Genomic DNA, 13,527 nt, shown 5'->3' on the forward strand with positions numbered 1-13,527 from the left:
TTTAAAAAAGAAAGAAATGCTAAGTTCTTGACCTGTAAAAGGAATTGTCTTCAGTCCTTTCTTTCACTTTCTCTCTCTTTGTAACATCTAATTAGATAGAGCCATTTTCGGAGACGCCCCAAACTTAAATTTTTGGGTGGACGGAAGTTTTCAATTTTCCGAATAGAACTCCAAATATCTCCGAATGATCATAATTTTGTTGAATGGAACTCCATAATTTGCCAAATGAAGATAAGTTTGCCGAATGGGACTCCAAATTTCTCCGAATGATGATAATTTTGCTGAATGGAACTCCAAAATTTACCAAATGAATATAATTTTGCCGACTGGAACTCCAAATTTTGCCACGTTATTTGATAATAGCCTCGAAAGAATCAGTGAACATTAATGATGTTTAATGAAATCAAAATAGAATGTTGGTAGGAACGAGAAATTTATTTTTCACTTTCACTACTTTAAGAGTTCTGACATTTAAGCTGGAAAATTAATTAAGATGTTAGTGCTGCTATTGTCACAAGGCGCATCAATTTAAGGGTCGCAAACCCCAGCGAGGAGTTGATCCTGGTAGGATTTATCTCTTCATACCTAAAATGCAAATCAGGAGCATCTATCTTCTCTAAAGTACAGTTAGTTTTTCTTCACTACCTTGCCCCTTTTCCTAAACCTTTACACTTCTGGTTTTGCCACTTCAAAAGATAGTAGTTTAAGCACCATACTATTTCATGGTTGCCTACTTCTATATAAATATATATATGATTTTTCTTTAAAAATATAATTAAATTAATTCAATTTTCTTTCTTTTTTTTACATGATTATTTTCTATCCGCTTTTAAAAATCGATCGATATTTGGATTCTTTTAAACATTTTTTACTTTAAACTTGTGTTGTACAGGAGGTATGAGATATTGCATCTCGGTGCTTCATAATCAAACTTCATTAAGGAAATATGTTTTTACTCAAGTGATTTAAAAGTTGATTACATGCGATATGGCTGCATCCTCATTAGCCGAACGAATCTTGTAAAAAGGGGTGCGCCCCCCACACAAGGAAGATGGCGGCCGTGCACCCCTCAAATGCTGCAAAGAAGCTTCCACAATAACGAGATGCCCCAACTGGAGATCAAAAAGCATCCTAAGTTACCACCCCCTCTAAACATTTCAATGGTGCAGTCTACGCCAAGGACCCCACCCCTTCAAGAAACACCTTACTTATGATTTCATCTTTCCTTTATCTTTATACTTGCTGAAAGTCTGCATTTCTGTTATGCGCATAGCGTCTAAACTGTTCGGCCGATTTTCATGAAATTTGGTACAAAATTAGTTCTTAGCATAGGGGTGAGCACCTCGAAGCGATTTTTCAAAAATTCGATTTTTTTCTTTCTGTTCCAATTTTAAGCCCATTTTACCGAGCGTATTACCATAACATGGACGAGTAAATTACCATAACATGGACGAGTAAATTACCATAACATGGACGAGCAAATTACCATAACATGGGCGAGTAAATGAACAAAGCAAATTGGCGAGAAATTCATCATCCATTATTTAAATATTCAGGCGAACCAAATGACCTTTTTATTTTCTACTACAGGTAAAGCCGTGAGGGCACCGCTCGTAAAAAATATCTGAAGTTAACTTCTAAGGTTGATCGTCATACGATCTTAAACGTATTTCATAAAATACGAAGCTGCATATCATTTTGTGTTAAAAACGATTCACCAAAAAATTTTCTTTTCTTAAGATTTTAATTTGGAAGCTCCTTCCCTTTTTTAATGAGTAAGCCCATTTTCTTCAATCCCTATAATTTCAAATGATCATTATTTTTGCCATTTTCCCGGACACACCCTCAACATAAAACTACCCAAGCTTATGAGTGCTCAAAATCGAAATAGAATTCTCACCATTTCCATATCCCCGCTGAATCAGTGTGCCGACAGGACAAATTCAAATCGTCTGCGTGCGCGCAGGACGGAAGGATAAGGTTACGGTCGAAGGCTTCTTTTCAAGGTTTATGGGGGCTAGGTCATTGGTGTATTTCTTCTTTTCATTTTTGTTCTATGATCTGTAATAACGCTTGCGTGAGACAACTCAGTTACTTATTGGATTTTCAGTCCGAATTACCTCGTAGCGATAGTTTCGTCTTGCAGATGGAACTGTACAAAGTTTGATGATTTGATTAAGCATAACAATATGAGGTGCTCGAAATTTTATTTGTTTTATCTTGATAAGACTTGAGTTTGTTGTGAGTAATGGCAGAAATGGAGCAGAAACTTAAATATTGTTTCAACGGACGTTTACTGCTGACAGGATTGATATTATGTCCAAGGGGCCCCAAACTTAAATTTTTGGGAGGGCGGAAATTCTCAATTTGCAGAACGGAACACCAAATTTTTGCAGAATGGAACTCCAAATTTCACCGAATAATGATAATTTTTCAAATGGAACTATAATTTTCGCCGAATGGTTATAATTTTGCCGAACAGAACTCCAAATTTTGTCGAATGATAATAGTTTTGCAGAATCATCAGAAAAAAAATTGTCGAATGAGGAAATTCTTGGAAGGTCATAGTCATCGGCAATTTTGTGCAATCAAACATTGTTTTTCCTTATTTTACTTTCCAGCAGAAAGGTATTTTTCCAACTCTCATCTTAGCAGTGCTGCAACGGTTTGCCCCCAGTTTTGCCGACATTAAAAGTTTCCTTCCCCCTTAAATATAACAAACGGTATGATTGAAACTGAAAAACAGTGGGAAGGATTTTTCGTGTCGGCGAAACTGGGGCGACACCGCTGCAACTAGAATTTTATTCTCTGCTGGAAATGGGATATGTTCATTAAGATGTATAAAGTACACATGACAGCAGTGGACAGTGCTTAATAGTTCTTCAGTAGTGGCCACTTCATGGTTTATATTTGAAAAAACAGGATTACATGTTTCCCAATGAGTTCACTTCACATTTGATGCAATTTTGAACCCATTGAGAGACCTGGAATCTAATATTCCACTATAATATTAAAATCTGTTCGCGTCCGTCTGTCTGTCTGTCTGTCTGAAGATCGATCTTCTCGAGAACCACTGCGAATCGGGAGTCAAACGAGATACCGATCAATTCGAAATTTTCCAAAGAAAACAATAGGACCAATTTCATAATTGTACGACTTTAATTAGCGGAGATATTAATTAAAACGTTAATTAATGTAACGCTATTCAGGAATTTTTATTTCTTTCCTGTTGCCATTTTGCATATGGGTGAGCAAATAAAATTCTAATAATTGTGTCAAAAGAGATTTTTTTGGCTGCTGTCCAAATCTTAAAACAACGTTTCCACCTAGAATTTCATTTTTAATTAGTTTAAAATTGGTTGCTCTATTCGGACATTTATCGTCTGTCCTTTCTTATTTTTTCACATTCAACGTTCTTAACTCTTTTCAGCATATGAAAAATGTTTCTTTAGTAATGTTTATTGATTGAAGTGTAAGTTTATCATTCACCGGCCTCATATTTGGGTACATTTAGGATGTGCGACTAATTTTGTTTATTTTGTTGGACTTTTTTCCGTCACAAGGGTGAGTTTTCGAATTGTAATAAATCTCTTTTTCCTTCCTGTTTCAATTTTTGCAATACAGTTTGTATCGTTAAAAGAACACGTTAAATTAGGATTGTTTGGATTTCTTTAAGTGAAACAAAGTTGAACAAAAAAGATTGTTTTTAAGGATTTTAACTAAAGCTTAATTGGAATCTGATGGCTTGATATTAAATTAATGCTTATTGGTATTTAATAAGTCTTGGTGCTTTAGTTTCACGTAATCAACAAAAAAGTGTGTGTCATTTTATGTAAAAAGCTGATTGTAATTGTACATAAATATTTCAGATATATTCTATCAGATTTAATTCAGTTTAAAGTGAGCACATATTATAGTTGAGAATGCATATATTTTCATCTTTTGTGCTAATTGAAAATACTCATAACTTGTCTTATTGATAAATATGATTAACGTTAAAGAGGTTTTTGCCAAAAATTTGCTCTACTGGTGTTTTGCAAACCTTGCATTACGCGTAATTATTTACTCCTTAGCGCTTTAGAAACTAATGTCAGAATAATACAAAAACATCAATTGAACAGCTCTTTCATTTTTTAAGTAGCCCGTGCAACGCCGGGCACGCAGGCTAGTTTGAATATAAACCTTGAACTGGCCACTACTGAAGCACTGGCCACTACTCTTGTTTTTACCTTATGTATTAACCTTCTAGGATTAACTATGAGGTTCAAGTCTAAAGGTTCTGAAGGGGACGGTATTAACTCTCCTCCATTGTTGCAGGGGTTGTGCCCCTGCATTCTATCCTTCTCAGTTGCTGCTACAGAAAAATAACCGTGATATTCTCTCCTTTCCATTAAAAAAAATCAAAAGTATTCTTGTAATCCTTTTTAAAGCAACAAATTTGACTCCCCCATGTAAAATGTTGCTACAACTACTGCTGATAAAATATATTTTTGCACGAAAAAATGCAAAAGTTACATGCAGTAAAATACCCAGTATCATTAAAATATGGGGGTCATGGCACACTAAAGAGGTACGGGGAGATATACCGTATCTCACGGTGAGCAAGACCCACACATCAAGGGGTAAACTCCCAGCTGGGCTGACGCCCAGCACGGGGACCTTCCCCGGCGCAATAAGTACCAAGCGCGTCCGTAGCATGATACGACTATCGACCGCCGCACTCAGCCGTGCGGGGGGCCCGCTACGCGGACCCCCCGGGCGGTGGAACCTAAGGCCTACGGCTAAGAGGTGGGGTGCGTGCGGAGAAAAGTATCATTAAAATACTGTAATACGAGTCCTAATGAGACAATTATAAAATATTTTTAAATTTTGACTGGGTTTTGACATTTTAGGACGAGAAAGCAATGATTCATTTCTCTATAGATGGGTGATTGAAAGGGTTGTAAGTAGAATGGGGAAATGTATCCCCTTGGGTTTTCGGAAGAAAAATTCATGAATATAAAATAACATACATACATATAAGGAAGAGCAAGCATAAATTCTTGTGAAACCAAAAATAAGTTAAACATAAAATACATGTTGAAATTCCTTACTCACCGACCCTACTCTGTCTCCCTCAAAAGTGTAAGTCCATCAAAAAATAAATAAATAAAATAACACTAATGAGGGACACTGTAGAGACAAGACAACAAGAATGTCTTCATCATAAAATTAGCAATAGTGAGCCGGTTTTGGCCAATTAGCCTTCGCTTCAATTAGTGTAAGACATTTTTTTTTGGGGGAACCAAATTACTTTCAATGAGAGATGACTCAAAATATAAGGTTATTAGTAGTAGTCATCGAATCGTACCCAGAGGCCAGTCCTTTAGGGGGGGGGGCAGGAAGGTAAGGGGCGGTGAAATTTCCACTCACGTAGTTGTGATTATTGTTGTCTTTCGATAAAATATACATTGAGTATATACACTGAATTTTTGAAATTACAAGCTTGCGCATTAATCATTTAATTCTAAAAAGTTTGCGTTAAAAATGAAAATGGCGAAATTAATAACAATTTAAATTATTGAGGTAGATCCCCCCCTCCCTGCCTTCCCCCTCCGTTTATGTTATATATATATATATATATATATATATATATATATATATATATATATATAAAAGCAAGTCATACGAAAATGATGGCAACATAAAAAAGAACGCGTTCGGAAAAATGGTGGTGCCATCTATCATCGGATTTCACAGTTATTCGAGCTGAAATGACTTCAATTAAGGGATCGTATTTTTCTTCCAATTGTTTGCAAAACTGCATCTTCATTTTATGTCGCTACTATAGTGTAAACTATATAATAAACTTGCATAACTGTTTTTAAAAAAAATGCAAAGAAATATTTTATTCCTTTGATGAAGAAGTCAGCTGCAGTAGTTAGAGCCACATTTACTATTTTCAAATTCCTATTCAAAATTTATTTTTCTTGAGATAGACGCTTTTCCAAAATGATGATACTATTAAAGTTAATTTTATGTTCAGCTAATATATGAAGTGCAACACTGAAGCAAACTTCTCTTGTTTAATAATACGTGATGAACCATTAAATGTTGTCATTAATGTTCATTTCTTTCTGTGTTATCATTAAAATTATTTATTTTCAGTGTTATATTTAAAATTGTTCATACACTTTGAATGTTATCATTAACATTTTTCATTCAATTTCAGTGTTATCATTGACATTGTTCATTTAGTTAATGACATTATTAACATTGTTTATTCCGTACTTTAAATGTTACCATTAACATTTTGCATTCATTTTCAATGTTATATTGTTCGTTCATTTTCAGTGCTATCATTAACATCGTTAATTTATTTTCAATGTTACCTTTAACATTGTTCATTCATTTTCAACACTTTAAATGTTATCATTAATATTTTTCATTCCTTTTCATTGTTATCACTCATTGTTCATTCATTTTCAATGTTATCATTAACATTGTTCATTCTTTTTTAATGTTATCATTAACATTGTTCATTCGCTTTCCATTTTATCATAGAATTATTCCTGATTTTTAGCGTTACTATTGACACTTTTGGTAGCATCCTTCGAATGTGTTGAAGCTGCATTTTGAATCTTTCATCACAAAACAGGTTTCACCTTAGATTACTTAAAAAAATCATCTGAAAGAGTTTTTCAAATATCTGTTTAATATAATAGTATACTTCAATATCTTTATTTGATAAAAGAAATTGTATTATTTTCACACTAGAAGAATTTTTTTCTTCTGTCTTTAAAATAGATATTTTTCCTATTCTTATTCGGCATCACCCATTATTCAAAGATACCGCAAACGTTCAACCTTGAAATAAGTGCTTCCAAAACAATACTGTGCTGAAACTTTGAAATTCGCGACATAAACAACAGGGAACTACTACACACTTGCACAAAGTCACGTTTCGAAATTCATATCTCTCATGAAGCAGGGTCATTTACATTTGTATGGTCGTCGAGGCGCCGGCTGATGAAAAAGTATTGGGGGGGAGGGATTAACGTTCACGTGCAGTTTGCGACATGATCACTTTTTCCAGTGGGTGCACGACGACTCGTTACGGCTTTGCTGAGAAAATGCACAGAAATTGATTGCTTGAATATCTGCAACTTATTAAATGTTTTGTCGGAGTTGCAACGGATGTTGTGAAATGTAATTTAAACGGAAATATTTTTTTTTAAAGTCACGTCTGAAGTTAGTTATGATTTTGTTATTTAAAATGTTTTACAGTGTTTAGAAATTTGCGTTATGTAGGAAATTTATTGGAAAAGTGAAACATTTTCTTTCAGTCTGTTTAGAGAGAAATTTTTTGAAAAAATCTGGAACGTGAGGAGCAACTCCGCACGTACTAAGAAAATCCACAACCCTACTCGTTAGGTTAACAACTGTCCGACCATCACGAGAAAAGACAACCTCCGAAATGTCTGCGTCTGTCTACTGCTATAGCAACGAGGTGCGTCTCATTTCTCTAAGGGAAGCTTAAATGTTGGAAAAGCCCTTACGACTGCACAAAGGCGAGCAGACGAGTGGCGAAATAGCGCCAAAAGGCCTTCCTGCTAACCCTTGCAGAAGATGAACGGAGTCCGTTTCTACGTTAGTAGACGGGCTCAGACTTGACGGCGGGAGCTTTTCTCGTGAAAGACAAACAGTACTCAATCCATTGAGGAAATGTGATTTCCGTTGCAAATTTAGTGCATGAATTCATTGAAAGCTAACTAGTGATGGGCATAATCGAGTTCTCACACCCGAATCACTCGATTATTCAAGATCATACGAGAACTCGATTATCAGATCTCAATTACTCGATTATCACATCTCGAGTTCTTGATTATCACAGCTCTAGTTCGATTATCACATCCCGAGATATCGATTCAAGATAATCGAGAAATCGATCGTTCGAGATCTCGATTCGAAACATCTCAATTGTCAATCGCTCGGGCTCTCGATTTCGAAACATCTCGATTGTCAATCGCTCGATTATGAGAAGTACTCGACTCGATTTCCGAGATCTTGATTTCAACAAAAGTTCTCGATTATGCCCCTTACTCAAATAATACCTCAAATAATAGAGATGGACTAGGGTGACGGGAGAAAATTCTAATTCTTCAAACGGTGCTGCGAGTCGAAAAAGTTGGAGAGAACCCCTGCTCTATAAACCATTTACTTCTGAAATTAAGGGGGAAAAAAGCAATTTAAAATTTTGTCACCATAATTTTTTTTTTTGAAATAATGTTTGACATCTGAAAAATTACTACATTCGAACTCGCTTATAACAAGCCCTGATTTAACGAGAACCTGGATTTAGCGACGAAATCAGAAATACTTGGTCGGTACAATGTTACACAACTCGCTTTCAACGAGCAAACCCCGCTTAAAGCAAGCAATAATTTTGTGACTCGTAAAAACTTCTGTTGTCTTCCAGCTCAGTTTATCTGTTTTTGATAAATTTTCTTTAACAGTCAAAAATTAGTGATAAATCATAAATCCTGAGAACAAGCGATGACAACTCTATTTTTAATTTGTGGAGTATAAAACATTTAAAAATCATATAAGTGTGTGTATGTTTAAGATACCTTCAGACAGTTCAAAGCAAAGTTACTAACTTATTTGGTACTGTACAGAGATGAAAAAGTAAAAAAGCAACTATGATGAATATTTATGATTTTTTTCACGAACTCGCTTTTTATGAACACTCATTTATAACGAGCAAATAAGCAAATTCGACTGTATCAGAATGAATCTCTTTAGTTCTGGATTGACCCATCGTAGGACTTCCTGCCTTGTGTTTCAAACGATGCTGAAACAAAAACTCTTCGTGACAGGTATGCTTGCGGATGCTGTTAGGCATTCATTCATGCGGGTCAAGGGTACGCTAAGCGTACGTTGGAAACTGCTACGAATTCATAGCCCTGACCGGAAGCGGATGAGGAACTGTTTCGGACCGCTGAGCGACAAATGCTAAATTAATCGTTTTGGAAGCTGAAGTTGTTAGTTTGAAAAGATACTTCTGTAACGGTGTTATGTTTCTGCTAGTAATATTTTGTCGATGTATGCGGCAGCACATGGCGTATTAGGGGGGGGGGATGTGTAATACGGTGATCTTTTTCTTGCTTGGATAATTCAAGCAAATGTAGGCAATTTCCGCATGTCTCGAGACTTTTTTTTTGAGTAATCACGAGTTGCTTTTCATTCTCACTTGACCACCAAAGTTTATGTTGCTGTGATTTTTCAAATTACCATGGTTATAGATTACGACGGTTGTTTTTAATATTTATTTAGAGAGCGAAATTTTCGTTGCCATCGTAACAAATCGCCTGGGTTTGATTTTATTCATATTTTTTTCAGGGCTAAACTCAATAAGACTTTACATTAAAAAAGGGGTTCTTTTGTGTAAAATTACTATTTTTTTTTTTTTCAGGAATGAACTTAAACATAAAAACTTTATCTAAATACAAAATTTCCAGATTACTAATTCCCATATTTTAAGATTGATGAGAAATAATAATGCCTAACGTCATACGCTGTAAATAATCTTTATAAGTTTACTGGTGTTTATCGACAGTAAAATCTTTATCTTTATTAACGCATCCTAATGACTTTTTTTATGGATGTGCATCGTATTACCTATTCTGGAAAATGACCAGTCATAATATGACGGGTGCAAATTTCTTAGCCATTTCCGTTCTATTCCATTTGTAGAAAAAAGAAAACTAGCGAGTAGGGTCCTACCGCAATTCGCAATCTCGAAAAAACATAATTTGAATTCAAGACGTCAGAATTCAATTTTTTTTTTAAATAAATGGTAATGGGGTTTGTCTCAGATGTTGCTTTTTTATTTAACAAAACTGAAGCAATAATAATAATAAATAAATAAAGTAACTAAAGCATCACGCTCCACTCGATATATTTTAATATGGGTCGAATGCAATGTGGACTTTTGTTTGTATAAAAAAAAACTAACGACTTAAAACTGACGCGTGTAAGCAAAATGTAAAAAGAAAGAAAAGAAAAAAAAAATCAGACTCGAAACTCTATTCTAATATGTGTCAAGTATTTTGTTGGTTTGAAAATGTAATAATAATGATCTTCGTGTAATTATAGTGATAATTATAATAACAGTAATGAATTTTAAGGAAACATTCAGAGAATTATTTGCAGTAAGTTACCGTCCTAAGGCAGAACTACGCGCAATATACGAGACAGCCTGGTTATCACATCCTTAGACAGCAGTTTCATTCTTATCAGAGCTCCTCAGTCAGGAATGGTGAATAACTGAGCTGGAGGCAGATGTCATCTCATTGAAGCTGAGAGTGCCAACAAATTGGTAGATAAAGTGAATTTATCTCACCAGCGGGTGTCCGCAGCCTGGTGCGGTTTGACTCGTGAATTAAAAGCAAAGCTTGGGTATTAAGCAGTAAGTTACCACCCCTAAGCCAGGCTAAATTCATAAATGGCTTTTTTGCACTAAAAATGAAAAAATACTATTCCAAATACAGTAAAATCCCTCTAATGCGGATACTAACTGGACAACTTTTTTTTTTTTTTTTTTTTTTTTTTGTCCGCAATAGAGAGGTGTTCGCAGGACAGATTTGCATTGGAACTGGGGAAATAAAAATTGTCCGCATGAGAGGGGTGGCCGCCTTTAAGGGGTGTCCGTTAGGAGGGGTTTTACTGTAATACTTGTTGTCATCTATTTTTTAATTATTTTTTTTAAACTAAAAATCGTTTCAATAAAAATTTCGTATTCATGTACTAATTATGTAGCCGCTGGTCACACATGGACAAAAATTGAATTTTCAATCCTCAATTCCTTTTGATGTTTTCTCCGCTACATTCAGAAAATACTGATTGAATGCTTCATTCAGAACTTATTTATCGATTTTCAAGGGACTATTTTGAATTTAATAAAAGAACGTGGAACCCTTAATTGATCCCCGCGAAACCCTGGAGTTCCACGAAACACAATTTAAGAAACGCTGGCTTATAGAATACCTTTTTGTTTACAGGTGCCATTAATTCTGGTGTAACTGCTCATCCCAAAGCATGACTGCCGAACTCGAGGAACAAGACAAGAAAAGTGAGAAGGAGATTGAAGTGGAGAAAATTTCTACTCCGAAGGAAGAGGAGGCGCCTAAAAATGGAGGAGGAGATCTGAAGAAATCTGATAAAGAGGAGGTGGCGGAGGAAGAGAAAGCTGCTCAGGAAGAGAAGGCTGCTGAAACCGATGGCGAGGGCCAGCAACAGGAGGATGAAGAAATTGCTGTTCCAAAGAAGAAAGCACCAGGGTTTTTTGCAAGGTCAGTTGCACACTCGTTGGTCAATTTATGTTTATAGACTCTCATTCTGGTTGTAAGAGTAAGGTTTCGGAAAAGCAGTGTTCAAAGGCTTCTCACTATTTTCTGAAAAATAAGATATGCTTAGACTTAGTGTTTCAGTAGTATAAGCAAGCCCGGGTCTTGGGGTATGCGGCCGCCTGAGGCGGCAGATTTTAGGGCCAGCACATTTCGAAATTTAAACATATTTTTTAAAAGTATGAATATCTGTTTCAGCGTCATAAAATTCACTGTTTCAAAGCTTTAAAAAATATATTTAGGGTGTGTTACTGCTTGGATTTGCAAAACATAGTTCGGAATTTAACAAGAAATTCACTTTAATTTTGGAGGCGGAAAATTGCTTGACTTAAAAGTCTTTTAAAAATATTAATATCTGTTTCAGTGCCATAAGTTGCACTACTTTAATGTTAAAAAAGATAATTTAAAGTGTGTACCAGTGCTTGGATATGCAAAACCTAGTTTGGAATTTAACTATAAACTCACTTTATTTTAAGCACTTTATAATTATTTTTATTAAATTAATGAATTATTATTTTATATTATTATTTTTCAATGGGAGGGGGCGGCACTTTTCAATATTGCCTAGGGTGGCAGAACTACTAGAGTTGGCCCTGAGTATAAGACGCGATATTGCTGTGAAATTAACAGAAAATACTACTTTTATTATTTGAGCTGTAAAATTTCCGGAAATTTTGAGGCGGTGGAAAATTTCAGGTATTTAATGTATCAACGACAGGCCGATTTACCAATTTCTTGCTTTTCATGAGAGAAAAAATAACATTGTTTTGACTTTCAATCTTATAAACTAAAATTTAAAAGTTTTCATTAATTAATTTATTTATTTCCAGACTTTTCAAGAGACGAGAAAATATTGACAAGCAACAAGATGCTGAGGCCGGGACTGAACTATTGGCAAAGGACGGAAAAGCTGAAATCAAGGGTGAAGAGGACGGCAAGAACGAAAAGAACGACAGCGGCACTGACGTCACTGTCGCCATCACAGACGACAACGAAACTGCTGGCGACGACGCGAAAAACGCCAAACTGCAAGATGGCGAGCAGAAGCGCAGCACTTACTGGAGAAGGGTGGCCATCAGCCTCATCTGCATCATCATCGCCCTGGTCGTGGTGAGCGTCATCTCTGTCATCACTAGCTCAGGACACACATCCAGGGGTCCGTTAGGAGAGCCGCTAGCCATCACTGAATGCGGGGCAGTGAAGGGATTCAAGGAAAACGGCATTTACGTGTTCAAGGGAGTCCCCTACGCCATGCCCCCCATCGGTGAGCTGCGATGGAAGCCCCCCATGCAGCCCCCCAGCTTCAACGAATGCTGGACGGACACCTACGAAGCTTACAACTCGAGCGCTGTCTGCTTCCAGAAACCCATACCTGGTCATAACCTGGAGATGAGCGAAGACTGTCTGTACCTGGATATCATCACGCCGAGCTTGTCACCCCCGATCCTCAGGCCGGTGGTCGTATACATTCCCGGAGACCACCCCTTGAGGGGTCACTCCGCAGACGACATCAAGTGGAGGCCCACCACGGGTATTGCCGATGCCAGGGACGTCACGTTCGTGACTATCAATTACCGTACCAATGTGTTTGGCTTCATGACCCTCGATTTGCTGAGCAAGAGGATGAGGCCGCCTACCTCTGGGAACTATGGCATCATGGATATGCTGTCTGCTTTGAGATGGGTACAGAGGAACATCCAAAGCTTCGGAGGCGATCCACAAAAGGTAGAATTTCGAACCTGGTTTTTGAAGTTCTTTCATTTTTTTCGTTCAAGTGCTTAACACATTTCGTACGCTCACAAGTTTTTTCACGTTTCGCGTGCCATCTCTTAAAGAGAGCTCACCATCAGGACCCGATTAAGATATCAGAGGACCCTAGGCCAAACGGCTTTTCGGGATCCCTCCGTAGTCAATCCTTACATTTTTTAACATTGGATAAAAGAGTATAGGCCACTTGGGGGTCTTAGGCTAGGACCTAGTTGACCTATTCAGTAATCAGGCCCTGCCTCTCACGAATGTTTTCGTTTTCCACACGCCATCTGCTATGGACCTAAGATGTTCATAACAGTTCATGTATTCCAGCAAGTAGAAAGAAATTTCGTTTCGAAAAAATCGAGTTGTCTATGGAAAAATGAGCGAA

At 36.6% G+C, this 13,527-nt stretch overlaps 1 protein-coding gene across 1 annotated transcript in view; it reads left to right on the forward strand.

Moving 5' to 3' along the window:
- Positions 1–13,527, forward strand: part of LOC129221557 (neurotactin-like) — a 101,917-nt gene that overhangs the window by 68,513 nt on the left and 19,877 nt on the right. The window contains exons 2-3 of the mRNA XM_054856051.1: positions 11,043–11,333; positions 12,218–13,112. Of these exons, the coding sequence (XP_054712026.1) occupies positions 11,080–11,333; positions 12,218–13,112 (1,149 nt within the window). The 5' untranslated portion in view covers positions 11,043–11,079. The remainder of the gene's footprint in view (positions 1–11,042; positions 11,334–12,217; positions 13,113–13,527) is intronic.

The sequence above is a fragment of the Uloborus diversus genome, chromosome 4 (assembly GCF_026930045.1).
Source record: "Uloborus diversus isolate 005 chromosome 4, Udiv.v.3.1, whole genome shotgun sequence".
In the NCBI taxonomy this organism is placed as follows: Eukaryota; Metazoa; Arthropoda; class Arachnida; order Araneae; family Uloboridae; genus Uloborus; species Uloborus diversus.